This window comes from Arvicola amphibius, chromosome 1 (assembly GCF_903992535.2).
Source record: "Arvicola amphibius chromosome 1, mArvAmp1.2, whole genome shotgun sequence".
NCBI lineage: Eukaryota > Metazoa > Chordata > Mammalia > Rodentia > Cricetidae > Arvicola > Arvicola amphibius.
In genome coordinates, this window is record NC_052047.1 from 150,033,991 (window position 1) to 150,061,921 (window position 27,931).

General features: G+C 50.9%; 3 protein-coding genes across 3 annotated transcripts; 1 reads left to right on the forward strand and 2 right to left on the reverse strand.

Annotated features, from left to right (window-relative positions):
* The first annotated feature begins 940 nt into the window (after positions 1-940).
* On the forward strand, positions 941-12,759 carry Naaladl1 (N-acetylated alpha-linked acidic dipeptidase like 1). The gene is made up of 18 exons (XM_038342036.1): positions 941-1,166; positions 1,247-1,419; positions 1,496-1,617; positions 1,984-2,106; positions 6,766-7,049; positions 7,133-7,237; positions 7,705-7,790; positions 7,912-8,031; positions 9,197-9,282; positions 9,365-9,428; positions 9,511-9,578; positions 9,709-9,800; positions 9,887-9,977; positions 11,371-11,452; positions 11,531-11,704; positions 11,781-11,868; positions 11,967-12,059; positions 12,290-12,759. The coding sequence occupies exons 1-18, from the start codon at positions 967-969 to the stop codon at positions 12,474-12,476; spliced, it is 2,238 nt and encodes a 745-aa protein (XP_038197964.1). The 5' UTR covers positions 941-966; the 3' UTR covers positions 12,477-12,759.
* On the reverse strand, positions 12,749-15,749 carry Sac3d1 (SAC3 domain containing 1). Its single transcript, XM_038342041.1, has 2 exons — positions 14,998-15,749; positions 12,749-13,345 (listed from the first exon to the last, which is right to left on the reverse strand). Exons 1-2 carry the CDS (start codon positions 15,569-15,571, stop codon positions 12,843-12,845), a joined length of 1,077 nt encoding a protein of 358 aa, XP_038197969.1. The 5' UTR covers positions 15,572-15,749; the 3' UTR covers positions 12,749-12,842.
* Positions 15,750-16,225: 476 nt separating this feature from the next.
* Snx15 (sorting nexin 15) lies at positions 16,226-26,792 on the reverse strand. The gene is made up of 8 exons (XM_038313797.1): positions 26,497-26,792; positions 21,943-21,978; positions 21,630-21,750; positions 19,883-19,998; positions 19,630-19,777; positions 19,245-19,388; positions 17,201-17,458; positions 16,226-16,772 (listed from the first exon to the last, which is right to left on the reverse strand). Exons 1-8 carry the CDS (start codon positions 26,593-26,595, stop codon positions 16,681-16,683), a joined length of 1,014 nt encoding a protein of 337 aa, XP_038169725.1. The 5' UTR covers positions 26,596-26,792; the 3' UTR covers positions 16,226-16,680.
* Between the last annotated feature and the right edge of the window lie 1,139 nt (positions 26,793-27,931).

Below are 27,931 nucleotides of genomic sequence, written 5' to 3' on the forward strand. Positions count from 1 at the left end.
TGGGGAAGGAGAAGGGTGGAAGAGGAAGGATGGATGAGCTGTGGGGCTGCGGGACTGTGGGGCGGTAAGAGGAGTAGGCGAGGGTGGGAGGGGCAGATCGATGAGTGAGGGCAAGCCTGGTGGTGCAGCCTCTAATCCTGTAGAAGTGGGAGAGGCTGGCAGATGTCTGTGAATTTGAGAGTAGCCTGATCTAGAGAGTTGTAGGCCACCTAGGGCTATACAATCAGATTCTGTCTTTGGGAAAAAAAAAAAAAAAGGATGATGGGTACATTCCACATCTGTGGATGGAGAACTTTGTTTTGCTGGGGTGATATAGGCTTCCTGGTTTAGGTTCTGCAACAGGCTTGCCTTCAAGAGGCCACTTCCTCCCACAAACTGGAACTTCTGAGAGGCAGAAACCGGAAATCCCGCCAGCTTTTCTCTGCCTTTGTGCTCTGACACTGGGCTATTAACATCTCTCCAGATGGCGTCTTGCTTCATGAAGACAACAGCACGGTTTTCTAGCAAGGAAAATGGGCTTGGGGAGGCTAAGTGAATGTCTAACATGACACAGCTCGTCTAGCAAAATGACATCATTTAAACTAAAAAGTCTGCTTGGGCCATCGAGGCACCAGTGTCAGAGACTGAATGGCTTGGTAAAGGCACAAGGGTCACAGGGTTCACAGTGGGGCAGTCAGCAGGGCCCTGTGTGTCCCATACCTGCTGTGCTGTGTCACAAGGAGACCCTGGGAGAACCATTCCCTCTGTCAGCCGTGGTGTTTCCACATTGTCCTGATTCCTTCAGAGAGTCTTTACAGGTAAACAATTCTAAATGTGGTTCAGGTATCAGCTCCTGGCTGTCACTGCAGGACATTCCCTGGCTCCTCACAGGGTCAAAAGAACAGCACCACCCATGAGTAATGGTTAACCAGCAGACACCCCATATATAAAAAAGCCCAGTCAGGGCTGCTGGGCTGTTTCCACAGGATGCACTGGGCAAAAATACTGGGAGCGGTCGTCGGGGCTGCTGCCCTCTTGGGGCTGGGGATCATTCTGGGCCACTTTGCTATCCCCAAAGCAACTGACCCTCCATCCCCCAGCACTTCAGACTCCCGGGACTTGGATCTGGAGATCCTTAACCTTGTTATGGGACAACTTGATGCCAGCAGGATCCGAGAGAACCTTCGGTGAGCAGTGGGCCCACCCAAACCCCTGTTAGCTGGAGGCCTCCCCTGACACCCTGCACCCTCCCCTGCTCACCCTGCAGAGAACTCTCCAAGGAGCCCCATGTAGCCTCCAGTCCTCGGGATGAGGCCCTGGTGCGCCTGCTGCTGGAGCGTTGGCAGGACACGGCAACTGGCCTGGACTCCGCCAGGACCTATGAGTATAACGTCCTGCTCTCCTTCCCCAACAAGGAGCAGCCGAATGTCGTGGAAGTCGGTGAGGTCCTGTCCAGAAATGCTGGGGTGGAGAGGGCTACTGCTGGGCCCAGCTATAACCGGGCCTTCTCACACAGTGGGCCGGGATGGAACGGTCTTCCACTCCTTCCAACCCGGAGAGAAAAATCTGACCGGGGAGCAGAAGGGGCCCAATGTGTTGCAACCTTATGCTGCCTATGCACCCGCTGGCACCCCGCAGGTGAGCCTGGAACCCCCCTACCATATTCTAGCTCTTCTTGGTTCCCCCTTTTCCCACTCTGAAGCTGAGGCATCTGAGAAGCGCTTCAAGCTCAGCCCAAACCCCTTCACTGACCTCACACCTGCTGCTGTTACTCCTACCCTCCATCTGTCAGTCAGTCATTCAGCAAACACTAGTTAGTGGTCCCTGCTCAAAGCTTTGGACAGGACACCTAGATAGAGAAGGTAGCCATTTTTGGGGTACATACATTTTTTTGGTGAGGAGAGGGGAGAACCAAATTTCTTGCTGTTGCTACTCAATCTCTGTCCCCCTGTGTACCTGCCTTTGGCCAAGCTTGGCCTTACAGATCTCTCCTCTTGGGATTAGGGCCTCCTCGTCTATGCCAACCAAGGCTCTGAAGAGGACTTCAAGGAGCTAGAGGCTAGGGGAATCAAGCTTGAAGGCACCATCGCCCTGACTCGCTATGGGGGTGTGGGGCGTGGCGCTAAGGTAAGTAGCTTTCGCCATGCAGATGCCCGGGTGGAGAAGGGCCAGGGGAGACAGAGCACCAAGGGGAAGAAGGCAGAGAGAAAGCCGTGCTGGGAGAGGAATCAGAGACTGAGCTGGGAGCTTGTGTGGACTGGTGTCCCCTAAACACCTGGGCTGTGTTGCCTGGCACCCCAAGAGCCAACAGGGTCAAAAACCCAAGCTCTTATTTTTTGTCCCATCAAAACAGGGTCACTCTGTGTAGCCCTGGCTGTCCTGGAACTCGCTCTGGAGACCAGGCTGGGCTCGAACTCACAGAGATCTGCCTGCCTCTGCCTCCCAAGTGTTGGAATGAAAGATGTGTCCCACCACTGCCCAGCTAATTGGCAAATTGTGTGGGAACAGAGGACAGCTTGCAGCAGTCAGTTCTCTCCGTCTGCATGCTATGTTTGCCCCAGGGCTTGCACTCAGGTCATCAGGCTTGGCGGCAAGCACCTTTTGCCTGCTGTGCCTTCTTACCAGCCCAGGAACTGAATCTTTAAGTTGTGTTTTATTCAGAGACCTGGTGACCTGCGAAAGCAGCAGACAGACATCTTAAAAACTGGCATTTCCTCCCCAGCCAGAAGAGAGGAGAGACAAAGGCAGGCAGGCGTTCTGGAGCGGGGTCAGGCCGCTCTGCTCAGGGTCAGCCACACCTCCAGGCTTGCAATGTTTGTGTCTCTCTCCTTTTCATCTATTACTCTGTCTGCTCCTTCTCTGGGTGCTGAGCTCAGGCCCTGAGTCTAGTTAGTGTCTGCTGATACCAACTGTGTACTCTGGGGCCTGAGGGTGGGGCTAACTAGACAAACCGGACACCACCAACACATCCTAAGGCTCCTTTCTGCAGTACAGAGGTTCTGGATGGCAGTTGTCTAGTCAAATTGGGGAGTTCTAGGTTTCAGGGAGAGAGGCTGTCTCAAAAAATGGGGTGAAAGTGGAACACACCTGAACTCCCTGAGGAGGGAGGCAGAGGTAGAAAGACCTCTGAGAGTTCCAGGCCAGCCTGGACGATGTAGTGTTTTCCAGGTTTAAAAAACAACAACAAAAACAAACAAACAAACCCGGTGTGTTGGCACGCACCGCTTACACCTTCAATCCCAGCAAAGACAGAGGAGCTGTAGGACTTTTGAGACAAATCTGGTCTACGTAGGAATTCCAAAACAGCTAGGATTACATAAACAAAACAAAGCCAGAAACCTAAACAAACAAATAAGGTCGAAAGTGATCACATGCACACAAACACACACACACACACACACACACACAGAACACAAAAACAAAAAGGAAAGAAACAAAAGGCTGGGGTAGCTGCTGTTTGTCCCCTTCCCCAGGTGTTCCAGGAAGGTATCCTATCCTAGTCAGAGGTTCCTTCTTTTTTACTCTCCCTCCCTCCCTCCTTCCCTCCCTCCCTCCCTCCCTCCCTCTCCTTTCCTCCCTCCCTCCCTCCCTCCCTCCCTCCCTCCCTCCCTCCCTCCCTCCCTCCCTCCCTCTCTCTCTCCCTCCCTCCCTCCCTCCTTCCCTTCCTTCCTTTCCTTTTTCTTTTCTTTTTTTCTTTTTTTTTTTCGAGACAGGGTTTCTCCGTAGCTTTGGAGTCTGTCCTGGAACTAGCTCTTGTAGACCAGGCTGGTCTCGAACTCACAGAGATTCCCCTGCCTCAGCCTCCCGAGTGCTGGGATTAAAGGTGTGTGCCACCACTGCTCAGCTAGACAGGGCTTCTCTGGCTGTCCTGAAACCCACTCTATAGACCAGGCTGGACTTGAACTCACAGAGATCCTCCTGCCTCTGTCTCCCAAGTGCTGGGATTAGTAGGTTTAGGCTTAGTTAGGGTTTCTGTTGTAATAAACACCAGGACTAAAGCACCTTGGGGAGGAAAGGATTTCTTTCTTTTTCTGGCGTGGCAGAGGCTGGCCTTGAACTCTGAGGTTCTGACCCCACGTGCTGGTATCACAGGTAAGGAGCATCAGGCCTGGTTTATAGCACTCTACCAACCAAGTTATCTCACTGTTAGTCTCCTTTTTGTTTGTTTGTTTGTTTGTCTTTTTCATTGTTTTGAAGTCTCACTACGTAGCCAAACTTAGTTTCAAACTCACTGTGTATCTCAGGTTAATCTCAAACTCCCGATCCTCCTCCCTCAGTGTCCCAAGTTCTGGGCTTGCAAGTGTTGTGCACCACCATGCTCACTTCGACGCTCACCTCTTTTTTTTTTTTTAATGATGTGTGGGAAGATTAAGGAAAGGCCTTATGCTACAGCCCAGGCTAGCCTAGAACTCACTATGTAGCCCAGGCTTACCTCCAACTCAAGGTGATCCTCCTGCTTCAGCCTTCTGAGTGCTAGGGTTACAGTTGAGAGCTACCATGCCTGGTTTGGCTGCCACCATTTTAAAGTCTATGGTGTGTTAAGAACATTGGTAATATGCACCATCAGTGCTGTCCGGGTTTAGCGCCTTAGCAACCAACATTCCATGGGCTGTAGAGCGGACTCCCTACTAAAAGTCATACTGCTCTGCAGAGGGCCTGAGTTCAGTTCCCAGATCCCAGGTCAGGTGGCTCACAACTATCTGAAACTCCAGCTCCAGGGTGATCAGGCACCTCTGGCCTCCTCAGGTACTGGCACTCGTGCACATACACACACACACACACACACACACACACAATTTAAACAAAGAATAAATCTTTCCTCTTATTTTGTGGGAAGGGGGGGCAGGGTTTTTCTGTGTAACAGCCCTGGATGTCCTGGAACCAGATTTGTAGACAGTCTGACCTCAAACTCACAGAGATCTGAGTGCTGGGATTAAAGGCTTGCACCTTTACACCTGTTTTGTTTTTGTTTATTGAAACTGAACTTCCATTTAACAATGTCTTCTCCTGCTGCTCCTCAGGTTCTGATAGCCTCAACTCCAAGTTCTTTTCTAGTTTTAGTTGATGCACATGAGTGTTTTGCTCCCATGTAAATGAGGTGCCCACAGGGGCAGAGAGGGCATCAGATCCCCTGAAATTGAAGCTCTAAATGGTTATAAACCACCATATGTGTGCTGGAAACTGAACCCAGGTCCTCTGGAAGAGGTCTTTTTGTTTGTTTGATTGATTTTTGTTGTTTTTTGAGGCAGAATTTCTCTGTGTAGCCTTGGCTGTTCTGGAACTTGCTTTGTTTAGCAGGCTGGCCTTGAACTCGAGATCCACCTGCCTCTGTCTCCCCAGATTAAAGGTATGTGCTACCTTTGCCTGGCAGCTAACGCTCTCTCTAGCCCTGCCAGAAAAAGGATTTCAGACGTTTCTTTGTTTATGTGTCTCTGTGCCTGTATGTGTTTATGTGGTGTGGCCAGAAGAGGGCACCTGATCCCTTTGTGATGGAGTTACAAGTGGCATGGTGTCAACACACGCCTTTAATCCCAAGCCTGGGGAGCAGAGGCAGGAGGAAGGAACTCTGAGTTTAAGGCCAGTCTGGTCAACAGAGGAGTTCCAGGACAGCCAGGGCTATACAGAGAAACCTTGTCTTGAAAAGGCAAAAACAAACAAATAAACAAATGAATAAATAAACAAACAAATACATTTTAAAAAATTAAAAATCGTACATTTATCTCTTTTTTTCTTTTTTTTTTTCTTTGAGGCAGGGCTTCTCTACATATCCCTGACTTTCCTGGAACTCTGTGTAGATGTGGCTAACCTTGAACTCACAGAGATTTGCCTATCTCAGCCTCCTGGGTACTGTGAGGCACCATACTTGGCAATATGTAGCCTTTTGTATCTGACTTATTTCACCTAGCCTACCAGTTTCAAGGTTCCAAATAACATTGCACAGTTGGACTGGGATGCCGTTCAGTTGGTACGATGGGTTGCTGAGCATGCACAAGGCCCTACATCGGATTCCCAGCAACCCAGAGAACTGAGTGCTATAGCACAAGCCTGTAATATCAGCACTGGAGGGATGGGGGGTGAAGGCAGGATCAGAAGTTCGAGGTCATCCTTGGGCAGAGTTTGAGGTCAGCATGGGTTGCATAAGACCTTGTCTCCAAGTATATACACCACCTCTTACTCATTTGTATGCGGATGGACACTTTACTTGGCTCACATTTTAGATGTTGAAAATGCTGCTGCTTATGAAGGGTATACAAGTCTTTTCTTTTTTCCCCCCTTGAAACAGAGTTGCACTCTGTGGTCCAGGCTAGCCTCAGCTGCACAACAATCCTGTTTATGCTTCTGGAGTGTGGGGGTTGCAGGCACTTGCCACCACAAAATGACTTACATCTCTTTCTTTCTTTTCTTTTTCTTTTTCGTTTTTTGATACGGGGTTTCTCTGTGTAACAGCCCTGGCTGTCCTGGAACTAGCTCTTGTAGATTAGGCTGTCCTTGAACTCACAGAGTTCATCTGCTCTGCCTCCCCAGTGCTGGGATTAAAAGTGTGCGCCACCACCACCAGGCTACATCTCATTCCTTTATAGTATTCCATCCAAGGATTGCTCCCATTTTCTCAGCCAGACATCACCAGTAGCCCAAGTAGTTCTACCATAAATGTCTTGGGCCAGAATTTTCTTGCTCATGGGAAGACAAAGCAATTCTGATTTCCATGTAGAGAATCGAGGAGGCGGCATAGGGCACGCCTGTCCCCATCTGTAATTTATACACAGTCTCCTCTGCCTTCTGCAGGCCATTAATGCTGCCAAACATGGAGTGGTTGGAGTGCTGGTATACACAGACCCTGGGGACATCAATGATGGGAAGAGCTTGCCCAGCGAAACCTTCCCCAACTCCTGGGGACTGCCTCCCTCAGGTGTGGAGCGAGGCTCCTACTATGAGTATTTTGGGGACCCTCTGACTCCCTACCTTCCAGCTCACCCCTCTTCTTTCCGCCTGGATATTAACAACATCTCGGGAATTCCCCCAATTCCTGCCCAGCCTATTGGCTTTGAGGATGCAAGAGACCTGCTCTGGTGAGCCTGTGCCCAGTTCTCTGCCCGTGCCCAGACACCTGCAGATGCCACACTTACCCTCATCGGCACTCTCTCCTCCCCAGTAACCTCACTGGGCCCCCTGCCAGTGCCTCCTGGAAGGGAGCCCTGGGCTGTGACTACAATCTGGGGCCTGGCTTCAAGCAGGACGGGAGCTTCCCAGCAGGCAGGTAAGGCGGAGTTTCTCTCTTCCCTCTAGTACCCCCACCTCCCTCTTCCCTGACTTTCTTTCCTCCCTCTTCATGACTATTTCCCAGCTCTCTCCAGAACAGCCTGGTCTTTGGGGGAAGCTCACTGAAAGGACTTACTGTGGCCCACCAAACCCCATGGGGTCTCCCTGCCCCTCCCACCACTTCCCACTCCAGCCACTGCCCCCTTTGAACCAGGACTGGCCAGTACACTCCTGGCTAACATCCCCATCTGAGCATTCCTGCCACCAGGTGTCTGTCCCCTCTTCCCAAGCCAAGGAGACTTCCAACCAAAAGAGGGACAGCTTTACTTACTGCTTTTCTGGGTCCCTATTGGGCAAGTGACTGGTGGTGTCTGTCACCTTTCTCTTGGCCTCACTTTCTCCTAAATTTGATAGGGGGACAGGAGAGTGCTTAAATTCTAATTATATCCTTTTTCCCACCCCTAGCGAGGTGAAAGTGAGAGTTCACAACAGCCTGGAGCTGAGAAACTCCTCCAACGTCCTGGGCATCATCCAGGGGGCAGTGGAGCCTGGTGAGCCTGTTTGCACCAAGCCCTGCCGCTCCCCTGGGGCCTGTCCTGGTTGCAGCCCACCTTGGTCTGCCTGCCCTCTGCTGTCCTTTCTCTGCCCCTCCGACTCTGGTCCTCCCTTCAGATCGTTATGTGATCTATGGAAACCATCGGGACAGCTGGGTACACGGAGCCGTGGACCCCAGCACTGGTACCGCCGTCCTCCTGGAGATCTCCCGAGTCCTGGGGACCTTGCTAAAGAAGGGTGAGGCTATCCTCTCTACTGGTAACTCCTCCAGAAGCCCACTTCTGTTTCCTCCCAACTCCAGGGCTCACCTGAACCAGGCCATGAGCCCTGGGGGCATAAGTACCTGGGCACCAGCCCCTGGCCTTGGAAGCTTCAGGGCTCAAGGAACAGATTACTGATACATGATATAGGAGCCATCTTCAGGAGGCTCCTAGTAGAGCCAGGCCCCCAGGCTGTAAACATGGTCTTTCCAGGCTCTGCCCATGGAGGTGTCTTGCCTTATAAGGCAAGTCTAACTGTTCTGGTGACATCCCAGCACTGGCATCCCTCAGGAAGAGAGAAAGCTGAGCAGCCAGGGACAGTGGCTATCAGAGGAGAGGGCAGGAAGGAGGTTGAGGGTGTCTGTGTCCAGGTTGGAAAAGGCACTGTGACATGAACTGGGGAGCAGATGCAGCCAAGACCAGCTGAGGCCAGGTAGTGAGCTAGAGACAGGTAGATTCACGGAGCTCTGTGGCCAGCCAGTCTAGCCTGCTTGCCTAGCATCCAAGAGGACTTGGATTTGATTCCAGTGGAGGCAGGAGAATGAGAAGTTCAAGGTCAACCTCAGCTACATAGTGGATTTGGAGCACATGTCTGTGATATTAACACTGGGGAGGTGGAGGCAGGGGGATGGTGAGTTTAAGACCAACTTGTGCTCCATGAGTAGTTCTAGGCCCACCTGAACTATATAGCATGACCCTGTTTCAGAATTAACAAAGTAAGACTCAAACAATAATGATCAACTAATCCAGTTGCAGCCAGAGGTGACAACAAAACGGGGAGCATGCGGAGCTGAGGGAATACGGAGTCTATGAGGGGCAAGCATAGAGTCTCCGGGTGGCTGGGGACACACTGTGGGCAGGTAGCCTGGAGACAGAAGCCAGGCTGCAGGATGCTGTGGGAGGCAGGGTGGGGCACTGGATAAACCACAGGGCTCTAGAGCCAGCTGTCTGGATTTGAACCTGGCTGCTTACAGGCTATGACCTTGGGCAATATGTTGAGAGGGGGAGGCTAGAAAGGGGACTGTCTCCTGGAAGGGTGACAGAAGGGTGCACACCTTTTCCAGCTCCTCCCTTCCTTCCATGTCCCCAGCTACTCCAGAAGTTACCCTGCCCTTTGATTCCTCATGGCCTCTTCTCTCCAGGCACCTGGCGACCCCGTAGATCCATCATCTTCGCCAGCTGGGGGGCGGAGGAATTCGGGCTCATTGGCTCTACGGAATTCACAGAGGTGAGTGAGTCCCACAAAGGAATGGGTGGAAGGGGTCTTTGGATGGGACCATGATGGACCAAGGTGTTCCCCCACCCTGTAGGAGTTCCTCAGCAAGCTGCAGGAGCGCACGGTGGCCTACATCAATGTGGATATCTCTGTGTTTGGTATGGGAGGCTCTGCCAGCTGTGAGTGGCCTGGAGAAAGAAGGAGCTAGGTCTGAACAGATCTCCTTACTTCCTCCCACAGCCAATGCTACCCTCCGGGCACAGGGGACACCCCCTGTACAAAGTGTCATCTTCTCTGCCACCAAAGAGGTACAGGGGTGGTGGTGAATCTATGTGGGGTGGGCAGGACTGGAACCCAGAGATCACAGTCGATCTGGAGATTGGGGTCTGGCAGAGTGGCTGGGTTTCCTGAGCCACCAGATGTTTCTCTCTGTACCAGATCAGTGCACCAGGTCGCAGCGGCCTCAGTATCTATGACAACTGGATCCAATATACTAACCGCAGTAGTACAGTGTATGGCCTGGTCCCCAGGTGAGCCCAGAAACCAGAAAAGCAGGACCAGAGGCCCAACATGTCCGCCCAGCACCCGCCAAACGCTATTCTCTTCCCTCCTCTAGTCTAGGTACACTGGGTGCAGGCAGTGACTACGCCTCATTCATCCACTTCCTGGGCATCTCTTCCATGGACCTGGCCTACACCTATGACCGGGTGAGCAGTCTTCAACGCTACTTCCCTCCCAGTACTGATGCATCAAACCTCAGGGGAAGGTTTGGTACAGACTGGCCCATTTCTGTTTCCTGTTGCTATGACTGACACCCCGGCAAAAGCAACTTTGAGGAGGAAGGGTTTATTTCAGCTCTGAGTCCAGGTCACAGTCATTTACAGCAGGAAGCCACAGCAGCAGGAGCTGCAGGGAGCGCAGCACATTCCCAGGGAAGGGCGGAGAGCAAGAGTGCATACAGGATTACCAGGGCTCAGTTCAGTTCTCCGCCCTGACCTAGGGAATGGTGTTACCTTGGAGGTAACCCACCTTGATGGGTTGTAATCCTTTGAGGTCCTCCTACCTCAATGAATGTGATCAAGATCAGAGTCCCACGGACATGCCCATATGCCCTCCTGATCTTAATGAGTCTTTCCCAGGTGATTCCGGATGGTGTCAAGTTGACCATTAAAACTAGTCATTAATACTGGTCAGCACAGGTCAGCTGTCTTAGTTAGTTCCTATCGCTGTGAAGAGACACCGTGGCCACAGCAACTCTTATAAAGGAAAACATCTGATTGGGGTGGCTTACAGTTTCAGGGTTTAGTCTGTTGTCATCGTGGCTGGAAGCATGGTAGTACGCAGGCAGACATGCTGCTGGAGAAGGAGCTGAGAGTTCTGTCTTGATCTGCAGGCAACAGGAAGCGAACTGTGTCACTGTAGGTTGGGCATAAAAGACTCAAGGCCCACCCTCACAGTGACACACTTCCTTCAGTGAGGCTATACCTACTCCAGCAAAGCCACACCTCCTAATAGTGCCACTCCCTAAACGAGCCAATGGGAGCCAATTACATTCCAACAGTCACACCAACTTTCTTGGGTTCTCTGAGCATGTTTACACCCATCAGATTGCACTGATGCAGACATGCTCCATCTCCCTCATTCTGCAAAGCCCTGGGTGTCATGGTACGTCCTGCTCAGGAGGAAGAAAGCACTGCTGCCAGCTAGTTGTAGGATGGCAGTGACTAGCGGAATTGAGTTTAGAAAGCTTTCATGAGTACTGGCACTACTCAGGTCATATTAGGGAACTAAGAGGAATCCCGTTGTGGGGACTGTGGTGGAGGCTGCAGTACCTCTGGCCTGCAGCTCTTGAGTGGATGTGCTAAGGCCCTTTCTCCCCCTGGCTATGCTGCCTTTGAGTGGTGGAGCTGGGATCCCCATATCTGATTCACAGCCCCAAGCTTCTCCTCGTTCCTATCTGGGAGATAGATACTAAGTGGGTTGGTTCCTCCTCTTAGTGGGAATTCTGACGCTCACATCTTGGATGTGATGAGGATCGAGGCCAAAGTGGGGCTGACTGTGGGTACACCCCCAGCTGGTCCCTCTTCCTTACTCCTCTAGAGCAAGACCTCAGCCAGGATCTACCCTACCTACCACACGGCTTTTGACACATTCGAATACGTGGAGAAGTTTCTGGACCCTGGTGAGGAGGGGACAGGGACATTCTGAGGAAAGAAAGATGGGCTAAAGATGCAGCCCTAGCCTTGTGTCTCCTCCACAGATTTCAGCAGCCACCAAGCCGTGGGCCGGACTGCTGGGAGTGTGCTTCTTCGGCTCAGTGACAGCCTCTTCCTGCCCCTCAATGTCAGTGACTACAGTGAGACGCTGCAGAGTTTCCTGAAGGCTGCGCAGACAGATCTCGGCACCCTACTGGAGCAGCACAGTATCAGCCTGGGTAAGCACACCCCGACACGGAAGTTCAGGGAACCCTCTATCCTCAGACAGGGCTAAACTGAATGTTCCCCACACAGACCCCCTGGTGACGGCAGTGAAGGAGTTTGAGACAGCAGCTGCGGCCTTGGTCAGGCGCATCTCAGCACTGCAGAACAGCAGCCCTGAGTGAGCATGCGCAGGGGGCACGTGTCTGGGAGGGGTCATACAGACACCAAGCTAGCTGCTGGACTGCTAGCTTGCAGGGTGACAGACATGCCCTCCAGTCCCTTGCAGGTACGGATGGTCAATGACCAGCTAATGCTCTTGGAACGGGCATTCCTGAACCCAAAGGCTTTCCCAGAGAAGCCGTACTATAGGTGAGTCTGTGCCAAAGCTCCTGGGAGGTGGGCTGGATCAGCGATCCCACTCAAAGAGGCTTCCTGCTTCACTCACAAACAACCCACTCACTGATGCTGGGATGAGGCCCTCCCTGCACTGCTCTAAGCCCTCGCTTTTAGACAGCAGATGGGGGCTTTTATGCTTGCCTGCTGATAGTGCGGAATCCCAGACCAACCCCACTGACCGTCAGCTCGCTGTTTCTCCTCAGTCACGTGCTCTGGGCACCCAACACAGCCTCTGCTGCCACATTCCCAGGCCTGGCCAATGCCTGTGCTAGGGCCCAGGACGCCAACTCCGGACCTGAAGCCTGGGCTGAAGTACAGAGGCAGCTTAGCATTATAGTAACGGCATTGGAGGGAGCAGCAGCCACCCTGAAACCCGTGGAGGACCTCTGACCCTAGCCCTGTGTCTTGGGGCTCTTCTTATCTTGCATTTCTCACACCTTTGATAAGGTCAGGAGTAGCTACAACCAGGAAACACTCTCAAGCTTTTGGGGCAACAGCCAGGGGTTCTTGCAGTTAAACACACCTGCTCTTAGAAGTGGGTGAAACTTGGGCCCAAAGCAGAGTGTAGAGGACATTGCCTAACCTTTCCTAACCTTTCTTTTGGCCCTGCTCTCCATGTTCTTTCTCCCCTCTCAACCCTCAAATAAAAGAAGTCTAAAAAGTTCCTGTAAAACGCGGTCCTTTTATTGTTTGGGAATCATGAAGAAGAAGAGCCCCAGGTGCTCTGGTCCAGTCCTTGTTGGAGATCCAACCCTCTCAAGCTGGAGGTCCAGGTCCAGGTCTTTGCACGTCCCTGTCTTCCTCTGCCATGACCATCTCCTCCAGGGTGCGCCCCTGCAGCTTACTTCCCACTAATGTATGGCAGGTACCAGGGGGTGGGAGTCCTTCCTCAGAGTATTGCCCCCTCAGGAACACAACTCTGTCCTTATCTAAAGTCAGTCCATGGGCCCGACACAGATCCTCTGCTTCGTGGAGTCCATCCAGGGCCAGAAGGTGTACTATGAAGTCCAAGGGCAAGGTCTGTCCTTTAGGAGTGCTCAGGGCACGGGATAGGCGGGCCAGCGCTTTGCGGCGGCAATAGCCAATATGTCCCTGCACTGCACAGCTCTGTAGGTAGGGCAAGGTGCGAAGCAGGCGAAACAGCCGGGCATGGTTGCCTTCACGGAAGGCAGCGTCAACAGCCAGGGCAGTCTGAAGGGGTCGGCAGGCACGAAGGGTGGCAGGCAGCTGTAGAACCTCCTGCAGGGCTTCCACAGAGCCTGAGAGCAAGAAGCAGAAAGGAACAAGAAGGCTTAGTATTTTCTACATCAGGCCTACCTCACATCCCATCCCCTCCAGCTCATTTCCAAATCTTGGTTCTGTCCACCTGCCAACACCAGTCACGTCTCCTGGAGACGTTAACCCACTTCCTCTCTCCTTCCAACAGAGATCTAGCCATCAGACCTTTCTCTCAAAGAACAGACCTCTTTCGGTTACAGTCCTTACAAAGGGGAAGTGGGCAGTGTTTTATATTCTAGGCTGTCTTCAGGGTTCCTATTACTGAGACAAAACACCACGACCAATTGCAAGCTGGGGAGGAGAGGGCTTATTTGGATTATACTTCCAAATAGCTGTTCATCACTGAAGGAAATCAGGGCAGGATCTTGCAGGCAGGAGCTGATGCAGAGGCCATGTAGCGGTGCTCTTACTGGCCTGCTCAGCCCGCTTTCTTTTATTTCCTGTTTTTTTTTCCTTCAGTATTTTGAAGCTGACGATTCCCTGTTTTTCAACATAGGGTTTCTCTGTATGTAGCCCTGGCTGTCCTGAAACTCTCTTTGTAGACCAGACCAGCCTCACACTCCCAGTGATCTACCTACCTCTGCCTCTGCTCCCACGCGCGTGTGGGCCACTGGCCGCTCAGCCTGCTTTCTTATAGAACCCAGGACCGCCGCCCACAATGCGCTGGGCCCTCCTGCACTGATCACTAACTGAGAAAATGCCTTACAGCTGATCTCATGGAGGCATGTCCTCAGCTGGGGGTCCCTCCTCTCTGCTGACTCTAGCTGGGTCAAGTTGACACACAAAAACAGTCAGTGCATGGGCCAAAATAAAGGCTTGCTTGAGGCTGTCCTAGAGCTCAGGCTTATCCTGCTAGACCCACACCTAAGCTTTCTGCCTTGGTTTTCCACTGTCTAGGTTGCAGTATCAAAAGGATTTTGAGTGCTGCTGTTACATTTCTCTATCTGGAAAGGTCATTTTTTTTTTTTTTAGATGACTCTCTTCATTTCCAGGAAATCATGGCCACTGGTACCTTGGGCCACTTTTGTAAATTATTGAGTTTAAGAGCCATCCTGGGGGCTGGAGAGATGGTTCAGTGGTTAAGAGCATTGGCTGTTCCTCCAGAGGTCCTGTAATGAGATTTAGCGCCCTCTTCTGGCCTGCAGGCAGAATGTATACTGTATACATACTGTTATGTATGATAAATAAATCTTTAAAAAGTCACTCTGTGTATGATCCAAACATACTGTATTCACATATAGAATCAAAGAATTTGCCTGCCTCTGAGCTGGGATTAAAGGCGCCTGCCACCAGGCCCATAGGATTTTCTTTTAATAAATAATTCACCCACAGAAAAGACTTTTAGCAGATCCATTCATTGGCCAGGCCACTGAGTAGTTTTTACGTTTTCAAAGTGCTTTCTAGGCCAGCTCTCTCATTACTAGTCCACCTCCCTTCAGCTCTATCACGGAGAAAATAGCCCAATTTGGGACTGACAGGTCGGAGGTCCCAAGTCGGGACTCGAAGGCTCTTCCGACCTGACTTTCCCTTAGAGGAGCTATTGCTGAGTGATGCAAGCTGCCACGGTCCTAAGCTACACCTCGCCACCGATGCTAGAACTGCTTCTCCCCCAAAATCCTCAGATCCCACTCACCCAAATTGTAGAGCAGAAAGAGGCTCTGGAAGGCGGCCTGGCGGGGGTGCGGGGCGTTGCCCCGCGCGTAGCAGCGCCGCAGCGAGCCGAAGCCCTCCTGCACCTGCTTCTGAAGCAGCACCAGGTCCGCGGCTCCGCGCGCCTCTTCGGGCCGCAGTCGCGCCACCACGGCCAGCAGCGTGGCCAGCGCGGCCTCCAGCACCGCCGCGGCTTCCGCGTCGCCCACGCCCTGCAGCGACAGATCCAGCCGCACAGCACGCAGGCGGTCAGCCACGAAGCCCACCACCTCGGCGCACGACGCGTCGGCGCGGCCGGCCACCTCGGCGGCCAGATAGCGCACGGTGGCCAGGAGCACCGGGGGCGGCCGCAGCAGGCCGGGCGGGGGCCGGGGCTTGCCTGCCGCCGGCCGGCAGTACTCCTTCACGGCGCGCCGCGGGTCGGCTCGGGGCGCGCTCCCACGGCTTCCCGGCTCCACCTCCAGCCGGTGCAGGCGGCGCTCGCGCTCGCGTTGGACGCGCTCGGAGGCCGGGCACATGTCCGGGCACAGGCCCCTCGGCAGCTCGCAGCCAGACATGGCAGGGCTGTGGGGAGGCGACGCACGTTCAGCATCTCGGGGCCGGCGGACGCGGGGCGCGGCATGCTGCTGTGGGCTCAGGGAACACGCGCCGGGCACAGTGAGGCTGGCCCGTCCCTGCTCACCCAGGTTTCCCGGGCCCGGCAGTGCACGAACTCTTCCGCTTTGGCGGGTTTCAGTAACGCCTCCCATAATCCACTGCGCCTGGCCTCCGCGTTCCCTCACCCTTTAAATAGTCCCATGATGCACCAGTTTGTAGTCCAGTGGTGAGGCCACACCTCCTCAGATCTGTAGTTTAGTGAACTTCAGCTTTTGGGACTTGGGGCACTGGAAATAAGTAACCCTGCTTTGCGTATTTCTCCGTTATCTCTTTAACACACCAAACTACTGCCGTGGGCCTGTCATTCTTTATTTTTTTCCCTGGAGATAGCCTCGCTAAGCGTTTTGTTTTGTTTTGAGACTGGGTCTCACTTTGTAGCCCTGGCTGACTGACTTTGATTGAACTCAATAGAGATCTGCCTGCCCCTGCCTTCTGAGTACCGGGATTAAAGGCGTGGACCACAACACTCAGACTTGATTTGCTAGACACAATTTACTCAACTCAGTTGGTACAATGTAAACTCAACCATAGACAGTATAAGCAAAGGGACCTGGTTATGGTCTGACTCGTTTTTATTCACACACATTTAAATTTTATAAATTGGTCAAAGAATCCTTTTCCTTCCAACCAACCATTAATAAAAAACAAAAACAAAAAAAAAAAAAATAAAAGGAAAAACCCTTGTAGCTTGACGGCCTTACAAAAAAAGGCAGTGGGCCAGGTCTGGTGCAGACTACAGGCTGCAGACCCTGGCTCTAAGTGGGTGAACTGACAGATTTGTGGCCCAAATGCCACTCACATAAAGCAGAGACAGGCGGGACCAGAAGTTCAAGTCTGATTCCAAGGAGGCAGGCAGGTCAGAGCTGAGAAGTCTTTGCTTTTCTTATACTCGATCCAGTTAATACCGATAAGGTCCCTGGGTTACAATGCAGGGGAAACAAGACAGGGTCCCAAGGAAAGGAGTGGAGGAGGCTGGCAGTGCTGGAGCTGACATCCTAGAAGGGTCCGCTCAAGGCAAGTGCGCTTGGAGGGTCTCCGCCCGTCTCAGGTACTCAGCTGCCTTCTTCTTCACACCTTCCCGGCGGGCAGGGGACGGGTCACCTGGGAGAGCAGAAGGCCCAGTCCCTTCAGAATGTACCTCCCCCTGGCCTGGCTTTTTCCCATTTTATACGACTATTAAAAAGGGAAAGAAAATTCTGCCCAAGGTCTCTGTGAGAAATGAAGGCTCCTGGACCTTCTTTGTTTCCTTAAAATACTTTGTGTGTGTGAGGTCAGTGTTGAGGTCAGTGGTCAACCTCAGATGGAGGTCTCCTTCCATCATGTCTGTTCTCTGCCGCACACGCCAGGCTCACCAGGCCTGTTTCTGTCTTTGCCCCCCCACCGTGCTGTAGGAACACATGGTCCCTGAGCACGCTGTTGCATGCCTCTGTGTGGGCACTCTAATTCAGTCCCTCATGCCGGCACGACAAGCACTCTACCCACTGTGCCATCTTCCCAACCGTCCCTGTCTTCCTTACTGCCATACTCACCCGAGACGCCCTGGAGCAGGATGTGCACCCCATCTTGGTAGTCTTGGAGCGCAGCGGCATAGGCGCCAGCCTTCTCTTTCCGCAGCGCTTGAGTGATGAGCTCTGTGGCCTGGCTCAGATAAGCTGGGGCAGGTTCTCCATCTTCAGCCTCTTCCTTCTCCTGTCCTCCTGGCTCCCAGGGTTCCTGGTCCAGCCTTTTGGACTGTACCTCCATGGCTGCTAGCTCACTGGTGTGGGTGGGGCTGGTGCCTGTACTCTCTATAATAAAACAGAAGGCTTCAAGCCAGACTGGCCTTTCCTGGGGTCCAGCCCAAGCTTATTTTGTTCATTAGTTTACCAAACTGTCCCCACTGGAGATGACCAGAGCCTGGAAATACAGAATTCACTTGAGTAGAGCAAACCAGTTGCGTTCTGTTTGCTTGGTCTGGCTGAGAAGCTTTTTGGAAAGGCTGGTTTATCATTGCTGTTGCTGTGGCACCCGTGTAGAGGCCAGGGACAAGTTTTGGGTTTTTTTTTTTCACCCTAGGTGGATTCTGGGGATGGAACTCAGGTTGCCAGGCTCACGAGACAAGTGCTCTCAACCCCTGAGCCATCTTACTGATGCATGGCCTTGAGCGTCCATCTTTCTGCCTCTGCCTGTCTAGTGCTGGGATCCTGCCATGAGCCACTTCACCATTTTTGTTTGTTTTATTAAAGACAGGGTCTCACTATGTGGGCCTGGCTTTTCTGTAATTTGCTATGTAGACTAGGCTGATCTTGAATTCACATATCTGCCTGTCTTTAACTCCCTGAATGCTGGGATCAAAGGTGTGTGCCACCATAGCCAGCTTTTCCATTGAAAAAAAGTATTACATGGTGCTGGAGAGATAACTCAACAGTTAATAGCACTGGCTGCTCTTCCAGAGGTCCTGAGTTTAATTCCCAGCAACCACATGGTGGCTTCTATAATGGGATCTGATCTCTTCTGGCATAGAGTTGATAGAACACTCACATACATAAAATAAATAAATGTAAAAAAAAGAAATGTTTAAAGAAAGTATTACATTTATGTGTGTATAGGTTGAAGGGCAACTTATTGGAATCTGTTGTGTCCTTCCACCACGTGAGTCCAAGCCGTTAGGCTTGTTGGCTCGTACCTTTAGCCACAGAGCCATTTTAAAGGCCCTTGTTTGAAATAAAAGCTGGGCGCTGGTGGAGTCTTTGATCCCAGCACTCAAGAGGCAGAGGCAGATGGATCTCTGAGTTTGAAGCCAGTCTGGTCTACAGAGTGAGCTCCAGGCCAGCCTGGTCTACAGAGTGACTTCCAGGCCAGCCATGGCTACACAGAGAGACCTGTAAAGTGCATTAGAAATTGAATCCAGGACTCCATGCACGCCAGCCAAGCACTCTATCAGCTGAGCCGTGTCCCCAGCACGGTCAGCCACTCTAACACCCAGCTGCGGTCACAGCGTGAAGTGGGTGAGTTTCAGGGTAAGGAAAGCTTCAGTGTCTCTTTGCTAGGATTTGCGAGTAGGAGCTCAGTACCTTGACTCTGATGGTCCCCAGGTCGCCATGGGAATTCTAGTGCCTACTGCTCTTCAGGACCTTACTGGGGTAAGGTCCCATTTTCTGTGTGTTTAGTTTAGTTGTTGAGACTATGTAGCCCTCACTGACCTGAACTGTGATGTGGACTGTGCCAGCTTCGAATTCATAGAGATGCTCCTGCCTCTGCTTCTGTCTCTCGCATGCTGGGATTCAGGGAGTGTGCCACCACGGCCAGCTGCAGCAGGCCCATGAGCAAGGACACTATGATGCTGCAGCAGGCCCATGAGCAAGGACACTATGATGCTGCAGCAGGCCCATGAGCAAGGACACTATGATGCTATGCTACCCAGGCTCTGCTCAGAGAAGAGGGCTCAGCTTTTTTCTCCACAGTTGCTCAAAACTTTTCATGGCCATGGAGGCTGCCACCTGGCTTCAGGGCAGCCATGCCAAGGGGCTTACAGAGATGGCATGTACTCCCTTCCTGCCCCTTAGTTCCTCATGCCCTACACCTGCTCCTTACCCTCTTTGGAGTAAGGGTCGAAAAGGGCAAGTTCGGCGTCAGAGAGGGGACCTCGGGCTGGGGAGCTGGATGCTTCCTCAGTGCTGCCACAGCTGAAGAGAAGATCCAAGGCCTCCTGGGCAGGACTAGATGGCAGGGGATCAACTGAGGAGAGACCAGGGGAACATTAATGCCTGCACCTACTGCTTCTCAGCTCTCAAAACAGAATCTCTGTCTTGTAGCAACCATGGGTACAGACAAGGCCACAATTAGGTTTGGGTTATTTGACAGATTAGCAAACCGTAGTCCAAAAAGAAAAATGACCTGCCCAGAGGTGTCCCCCAGGAGAGTGGTAGAACTGCCCACCCCTATACTTCTCCCTCATGAGGAGGAACCTGATGTATACCTGGCACATCCAACTCCTCCTGGCCCCTCCTTTCTGCAGGCAGTGGCTGGAGGAGCCGGGTCTCATCAGGAGGCGGTGTGGGGATGAGAGGGGGTGGCAGGATGCACAGGTCCCTGGACACCTCAGAGGGCCTTGTTACCTCCCCACCCTGCAGGAGACAAAGTCCAGCAGGGGAGAGGAGTCAGGGGTTCAGCCAGGGAGGGAAGCTTGAATAGGCAGGCGCTAGGGAAGTGGGGAGAGCAGATGGATTTACCCGGAAGAACTCCTTGAGCTGGGGGCTGTTGTTGAGTGCAGGGATGGGTACTGTGAAGCGCAGAAGGTCCTCTGCACCCTTGCGCCTCTCTTCAATCACAGAGGCTTCAAACCGCCCTGCAGATCCCAGGACAAGAGAGCAGCAGTAACCATTGGGCTTCTGGGGAGAAGCCCAGTGTCCTGGCTCTGCCTAAGAAGTGCTAAGCAGCCTGTTGGACTCCCCATTCTCCCACTGATCTCTCGCTCCTCCTGCAGGCATCACCCTCCCTGTTCATTCTTTCTCCAGATGTGTAATGTGCATCTGCTTCCTGCTGGCTTCAGAAGGTTAGCGAGAGAAACAAGTTCCCCGTTCTCGAGGGTATCATACCACAGACAAGAAGGCAAGGCATGCAAGTTTGTCTGTTTTTAAAGACAATGTCTCATTATATAGCTCTGGCTTCTGGCTAGCCTGGAACTTGCTATGCAGACCTCAAACTCAGAGGTCTACCTACTGCTGCTTTCTGTGTGCTGGGATTAAAGGCATGTGCTATTATGTCTGGCAAGAAAGGCCTTTTGAGCCAGGTAGTGGTGGTGTAAGCCTTTAATCCCAGCACTCGGGAGGCAGAGACAGGTGGGTCTCTGTGAGTTCAAGACCAGCCTGGTCTACAGAGCGAGTGCCAGGATAGGCTCCAAAGCTACAGAGAAACCCAGTCTTTGAAAAACAAACAAAAAAAAAAGCAAAAAACAAACAAAAATAGATTATTTGAGGAGGTTTAGATGTAATCAGGAGGAAAGAAAAGTTCAGAGAAGGGAGGCAACTTGCCTAAGGTCACAAAGCAAAAGGCTGTTTCACTGCTGGGTGTAGTGACCACACACCTGTCATCCCTGTACTTGGGAGGCTGAGACGGGAGGACCATCAGAAGGTCAAGGCTAGCCTGGGCAATATTTGAGAACTTGCTTCAAAAAAGCAGGAAAAAAAAAGCTGGGTGTGGTGGGGCACACCTTTGATCCCAGCAAGAGTTCCATGACAGCCAGAGCTACAGAGAGAAACCCTGTCTCAAAAAACCAACCAACCAAACAAACAAACAAAACCAAAAGAAAATAACAACAAAAACCCGAAAGCTACAGCCAGAGTAATCTAACTCCCACAGTCAGTGTGCTGGGAGCACGGCCTGCACCCACCTCAGTCCTCATGATGGTCTCCTTGGCCTGGCATGACCTGCCAACAACTCTTCACTTCATTGCATAGGAATACTCACATGAGTCTGAGAACTCTGGTAATTAATGGGTTAAAGAACTCCTGGTTCTTTGCTATAAAAACTCGCTTGGTTCTGGCACTCATGTTCTCCCCTGACTCTCTCCATGTGATACACCCTGGGGCTGTGCCAGCCACAGAGTCATCAGCAGATGTGGCCTCTGAACCTTGGACCAGAGCCATAAATCAAAATAAGCCTCCATTCTGTATAACTAAGGCATCCAGTCTGTGGTATTGTTACTACACAGAAAACAGGCTAAGGCTCAGACAAAAGCCCTCTACCTCGCTGAGCCTCGTCTTGATGGAAATTGTTAACAACCCAACACATAAAAGCGGGAGGTTGCTCTGACCTCAGTTTCCCCGTATCTCAGTAAGATCATCTCAGTAAGCCCATCCAGTTTTCCAAAAGTCTGTTCAGGGTACAGGACCACACTCACCAGCCTCCACCAGTCCAGGTCCCCTTTGCTTAAATCTACCTGCATACTAGGGTCAGGGGTTCAGATACAATACTCACCAAACACCTGAGCACGGGGGAAAGCCGGAAACTCTTCTAGTCGTCGGAAGAGGTTGCGGTGAGTATAGGCCAAGTCCCCATGCAGCTTACGAAAGTCACTGTATCGCTTCCAGACTACAACCTGTAAGGTATGTGAGACTTGACCTGGGCCAGCATGGATGGAAAGTGACCTTCCCATGCTCAGTGTGTCCTAGGGGCTGAAGAGGACAGCACACACCCTCTCCAGCACAGCCAGGGAAGAAGGCAGGTCCTGGAATTTACCAACTGTCTGGATCTGTATATGAAAGTGGTCCCTCCTTCCCAGGAGCCTTACCTCTTTGATGTCCTCTGGGTCCTTCTTTGAGATGAACTGAGAAAAGAAAGGCAAAATCCAGGTGAAACTGGGGCCTGACACCCAGTCTTACATTACCCCCCAAGCTGAGGGAGCCCTGAGGCCTCCGAGTATCCCTTAAAGGGTTGGAATAAAAGGATCCTGAATTTAAGGTTTTGAGTAAGTTTTCTTTTTGGTTTCTGGACATAGGGTCTCCTGTAGCCCAGGCTGGCCTCACATTGGCTGTGTAGCAGAATTCCTAATGCTTTTACCACTGCTTTCCCTGTGCCAGGACTATAGGTCTACACCACTAGATTCAGATATTTTATTATTTATTTTTGGTACTAAGGATTGAACTCAGGATTTCTTTTTTTTTGGTTTTTCGAGACAGGGTTTCTCTGTAGTTTCTAGAGCCTGTCCTGGAGCTAGCTCTTGTAGACCAGGCTGGCCTCGAACTCAGAGATCCGCCTGCCTCTGCCTCCCGAGTGCTGGGATTAAAGGCGTGTGCCACCACCGCCCGGCTGAACTCAGGATTTCTTGAGACCTAGGTTAGCACTCTTCCATTGAGTTACATGCTCAGCTTCTTGAGAAAAATTTCTGTTGTACACCTGTATCTTCATCTGGGAAATGTGAGGATACTAGATGTCTGTCTAGGAGATGGGCTATGGTGGTGCACACCTTTAATCCCAGCACTTGGGAGGCAGACACAGGTGGATCTATATGAGTTCGAGACCAGCCTGGTCTACAAAACCAGTTCTAGGACAGCCAGAACTGTTACACAGAGAAACCCTGTCTCAAAAAAACCAAAAACCAAACCAAACCAACAACAACAAAACAACATCTGTTTAGATAGCCCCATACTTTATGTTTTTCTTTTTCTTTTTTCTTTTTTTCTTTTTTTGGAGTCAGGGTTTCTCTACGTACCCCTGGGTGTCTTAGAACTAAGTCTGCCAACCAGGCTGGAACTCAGAGATCCACTTGCCTCTGCCTCCCAAGTGCTAGACTTAAAGGCATCTGCTACCACCATCACCCACCAACTTTTATGTTTTTTTAAGTTGGTCTTTTTTTGGAAGGGGGGGGTAAAGTCTCCCTATGTAGCTCTGGCAGGCCTTGAACTTGCTTTGTAGATTTGGTTGTCTTCAAACTCACGGAGATCTGCCTGTTTCTGCCTCTTGAATGCTTGGGAGTAAGTCATATGCCACCAGGCCTGGCTCTCTATTGTGAGATATTTGACTACACTGTGTAAAGATGTGTCACTGTGGGCTGGAGAGATGGCTCAGAGGTTAAGAGCATTGCCTGCTCTACCAAAGGTCCTGAGTTCGATTCCCAGCAACCACATGGTGGCTCACAACCATCTGAAATGGGGTATGGTGCCCTCTTCTGGCCTGCAGGCATACAGACAGACAGAATATTGTATACATAATAAATACATATATGAAAAAAGATGTGTCACTGTGATTAGTTTAATGAAAAGCTAACCAGCCAATACGAGGCAGGAGTTATAGGTGGGACTTCCGGACAGAAAGAGCTCTGGAAAGAAGAAAGCGGGAGTTGCCACCCGGATGCAGAGGAACCAGCACAAGCAAGAGGAGAGGTAAAAGTCACAAGCTATGTGACAGCTGCTCGTAGATTAATATAAATGGGTTAAATTTTTTGTTTTTGTCTTTTCAAGACAGGGTTTCTCTGTATAACAGCCCTAGCCGTCCTGGAACTTGTTCTATAGACCAGACTGGCCTCAAACTCACAGAGATCCACCTGCTTCTGCCTCTTGAGTGCTGGGAATAAAGGCGTGCGCCACCACCGTCCAACTAAATGGATTAGTTTAAGTCTTAAGAGATAGTTAGAAATAAGCCTAAGCTATAGGCCAAGCTTTTGTAATAAGTTTCTGTGTCGTGATTCGGGGGCTGGTAGTCCAAGAAAGTCTGCTATAGCTCTCTGCTTTCATTCCAGTTCCTTCCTAGGGCCAAGTCCTGGAATTCAGAAAACAAAGAGCTCCCTCACTTCTCTAAAGAAATGAGAGTCTGTCCCGGGATCCAGTTCTTTGTTCAGGGAGCAGCCCCGAGGTCACATACCCATGTAGACAGAAGCAGTCAACACTGGGCTGGGCACTCTGGCAGAGCAAATTGGCCTGAGACAGAAGGAACACTTGGTGTGCACTATGTTTCTGGAAGTTTTACAACAATGCTGTACAGTTTGGAATCGATAAGTTTTCAAAACATCCTTTTTGTTTTCTAGACCTCAGCAAATCAGACATGATTAAGATGCCTATTTAAAGGCTACGGATGGAGACTGGAGCGATGGCTCAGTAGTTACGAGCACATTCTGATCTTCCAAGGACTAGAGTTTAGTGCCCAGAAGAGCACCCATAGGGTCTGATGCGCCTTCTGACCTCCACAGGTAACCACACACAGTTATGATATGCATTGATATGCATTCAACAAACATACACATCAATTAAGAAAAAAATAAGGGGCAGGAGAAATGACCCAGCAGTTAAACGCATTTGCTGCTCCAGCAGAGGGTCTGGGTTTGGTTCCTAGCACTCGCATGGCAGATCAAAGTCATTTCTAACTCCAGCTCCAGGAGAGTCCATACCTTTTCGAACCTTTGAGGTCACCAGACATGTACTTGGTGCATATACATACATGCAGGCAAAACACTCAAACATAGACAATAAAGGTAAATAAATAAATCTGGAGCCGGAGAGATGGCTCAGAGGTTAAGAGCACTGGCTGCTTCTCCAAAGGACCTAAGTTTTATTCCCAGCACCAACATGGGTGGGGGTGGGGGGGTGGGGGAGGTACACAATGGCCTGTAATTCCAATCCACAGGAATCCACTACCCTCTTCTGTTCTTCTCAGGCACTGCACGCACAGGGCACAGATATACACGCAGATAAAACTTATAACTAATAAAAGATTTTTAAAAATTTAAGTAAATAAGCCAGATGTGATCTGCCTTTTAATCCCAGCACTTGGGAAGCAGAGGCAGGCCTGGTCTACAAAGTGGGTTCCAGGACAGCCAGGACTGTTACACAGAAAAATCCTGTCTTGAAAAGAAAGAAAGAAAAAAAATATTAAGTAGATAAATCTTCAAAAGACAAGGAGGAACAGGGCGTGGTGGCACACACGATCCCAGCACTGAGTGTGTGGCGTATCAGTTCCAGGCCATCTTCAGTTACGCAGTAAGTGGAGAGGGGTGCGTGTGTTGCATTTGTCTAGCATCAGGGTTCAATCCCTAGCACTGGAAAATGGGAAAAAATATATGCATGTGTAATTCATTGTGACCAGGTCTAAAAAGCTAAGGGGAAGCCGGTAAGAAAGGGTTATAAATGCTTTGGAATCCTTCCTCCCTCCAGCCATCTTCCTAGGGACAAGTACTTTGTATTTTTTTTTGGCATGGGAAAAAGAAGTTCTTGGGCAGAAGCGCAATCCCCAGTACCCAGGATTCTGACTTAGATCGCCTTGGGAGCGATTTTTATGCGTTTGCCTCCTCCTAACAGATGATCAGTGCACTAATCAAAACAGTTGCCTAGCTCCAAGGAAGGAGGCACAAGAAAGCGAACACCGGCTTCTCCGGCTGGAGGCCTCCATAGTTACAGGCCCCGGTAAAATTCTAAAGGCATTCTTTCATGATGATTTTTTTTTTTTTTTTTTTTTTTTGGTTTTTCGAGACAGGGTTTCTCTGCAGCTTTTTTTTTTAGAGCTTGTCCTGGAACTAGCTCTTGTAGACCAGGCTGGCCTCGAACTCACAGAGATCCACCTGCCTCTGCCTCCCGAGTGCTGGGATTAAAGGCGTGCGCCACCACCGCCCGGCTGATTTATTTTTACAGTTCTCACCATGCCCCTCTCTATGTGCTCATTTTAAGTCTTAGTTACAAACACGACCTTCTGCTTTATTTACTTCCTGAGACAGTCGTTGAGATGGAGACATTTTCAGTCCTTTTGGATTGCGTGAGCTTTTTAAAACCACACAAATACATATTTTTTTAATGAAGAAAAAAAAAAAACGCGTGGAGAGGGCTTTTATAGTCGGGCATACAGGTTGAGCCTCTAATCCCAGCACTCTCTGTGACTTCGAGGCCACCCTGTTCTACAAAGTAAGCTCCAGGACAGCCAGGGCTGTGTAGAAAGACTCCGTCTCAAAAAAAAAAAAAAAAAAAAAAAAAAAAAAGGTGTGTGTGTGTGTGTGTGTGTGTCGGGCTTTTATGTATCTAACAGAGCTAATAACCAAAAGTTACTCCAGGCGATTAGGGAAGACCGCGTCTAGATAGCTTTAGCAGTAGGGCGGGGACGCAAACCTAGTCCGGCAAGTGGGGGGTCGGGAGGTCGGGAGGTGGGGGGTGGGGGTGGGAGACACGTCTACGGGCTTTAAAAGTGACCTCAGCCCCGCCCCAGGTGGTGAGGGACCTTACTTCTCCTGCCTCGGGCTGCTCTTAAAGGGGAAACCCATTTTTGCAGGCCAAACTGCGACCTCCTTACAGCTCTTTGCCTTTAAGGCATCACACGGGTCTGGGCTGCTAGAAAGGACGAGGTCTCCCGCTGAGTTCCACCTCACCTGCGCGGTTACTTTGTACTCGGTGTAGCCTTTGGGGTGGGTCCTGGGGTCCGTGACGGTGTAGTGCCGCAGGAAGTCATCCTTTGACTGGCGCGACATGATAGCGAGCTGGCGGCAAGCTCCTCCTCCGGCGCGTCGTCCGGTCCCGGCTCCGTGTGTTCGGCCAGCTGCCAACGCCGGGCTCGGGCCTGCGCCCTTCTTCAGGTCCAGGGACCCAGTCGCAAGTGACACAGCTGTTCTTGGCCTGGGGGCGTGGTTAAGGGAGTGTCTGACAAGTTCTAGGTCATTGGTAAAGCGCAGATCTAGGTAGAGAATAATTGGCTGGTTGTTTGGGGAGGTTTTACCAGCAGACCTCATCTTGGTGTGTGATTGAACACACCTCACCCCAACATAAAACCTGCTTACAGATCTTTGAAACTCCTGCCCCGTTCCTCTTCTTTACATTCACTTAGCCTTTTTTTTTTTTTTAAATATTTTTTTCTTTTTTTTTTTCCTTTCGAAACAGGGTTTCTCTGCGTAGCCTTGGCTGTCCTGGAACTCACTCTGTAGACCAGGCTGGCCTTGAACTCACAGACTTTGGCCTGTTTCTGTTTCCTGCTCCCTGTGTGCTGGGATTAAAGGCTTGAGCCACCTCCTAGCTATTTTATGAATTATTTTGAGCCACGGTCTCCACTGTGTTGCCTAGACTGAACTTTTGGCCTGAAAACATCCTCCTTCCTCAGCCTCCTGAGTATCTGGAACTACAGGTTCCAGCCATAGAGCCTAACTCACCTAATTTTCTTTGTTTAAAAAAAATATTTATTTATTATGTATACAGTATTCTGTCTGTGTGTATGCCTGCTGACCAGACCTCATTACAGATGGTTGTGAGCCACCATGCGGTTGCTGGGAATTGAACTCAGGACCTTTGGAAGAACAGGCAGTGCTCTTAACTGCTGAGCCATCTCTCCAGCCCCTCACCCAATTTTCATTGTGTTCAAAATGTGCCAGAAGAGCCAAGTTAAATTCCCTTCATCCCTGTGAGCGATTGGCTGGGTGATTGACATTTTCCGAGGCTGAAAAGTTGGATCATGACAGAGGCACTGAAGTCACAATGTTTAGAGCTGTTTGGATTCCCCATAACTGCTTTATATTTGGGGGAGGTGTGAGGTACCCAGGTTGGCCTCAAACTCACTATGTAACCTTGAATTTCTGATCCTCCTTCTACCCTCCAAATGCTGAAATCACAGGCAAGCATCTGTTGTAGGATATTTATACACTGTGTGTAGGTGTATTGCTGTGATTGGTGTAATAAAAAGCTGAATGTCCAATAGCTAGGCAGTTGGTAGGGTGGGATTCCTGGGGAGAGAAAGGAAGAGGAGGCAGAATCTAGGCACATGTGCAGGAGATGCCAGAAGGCATGGAGAGGAAACAGGAGGTGAAGATGGAAGAGAGG

Bases quoted from the DNA above. Each gene is read 5' to 3' on its own strand.
- Naaladl1 (XM_038342036.1), top strand. From the start codon at position 967: ATGCACTGGGCAAAAATACTGGGAGCGGTCGTCGGGGCTGCTGCCCTC. The intron at 1,420-1,495 runs GTGAGGTCCTGT...CTTCTCACACAG, and splicing joins GCCGAATGTCGTGGAAGTCG to TGGGCCGGGATGGAACGGTC. The intron at 9,801-9,886 runs GTGAGCCCAGAA...TCCCTCCTCTAG, and splicing joins GTGTATGGCCTGGTCCCCAG to TCTAGGTACACTGGGTGCAG.
- Sac3d1 (XM_038342041.1), bottom strand. From the start codon at position 15,571: ATGTCTGGCTGCGAGCTGCCGAGGGGCCTGTGCCCGGACATGTGCCCG. The intron at 13,346-14,997 runs GTGAGTGGGATC...TCTTGCTCTCAG, and splicing joins CTTTCTGCTCTACAATTTGG to GCTCTGTGGAAGCCCTGCAG.
- Snx15 (XM_038313797.1), bottom strand. From the start codon at position 26,595: ATGTCGCGCCAGTCAAAGGATGACTTCCTGCGGCACTACACCGTCACG. The intron at 21,751-21,942 runs GTAAGGCTCCTG...CATACCTTACAG, and splicing joins ACCCAGAGGACATCAAAGAG to GTTGTAGTCTGGAAGCGATA. The intron at 16,773-17,200 runs GTGAGTATGGCA...CTGCTCTCCCAG, and splicing joins CCTGCTCCAGGGCGTCTCGG to GTGACCCGTCCCCTGCCCGC.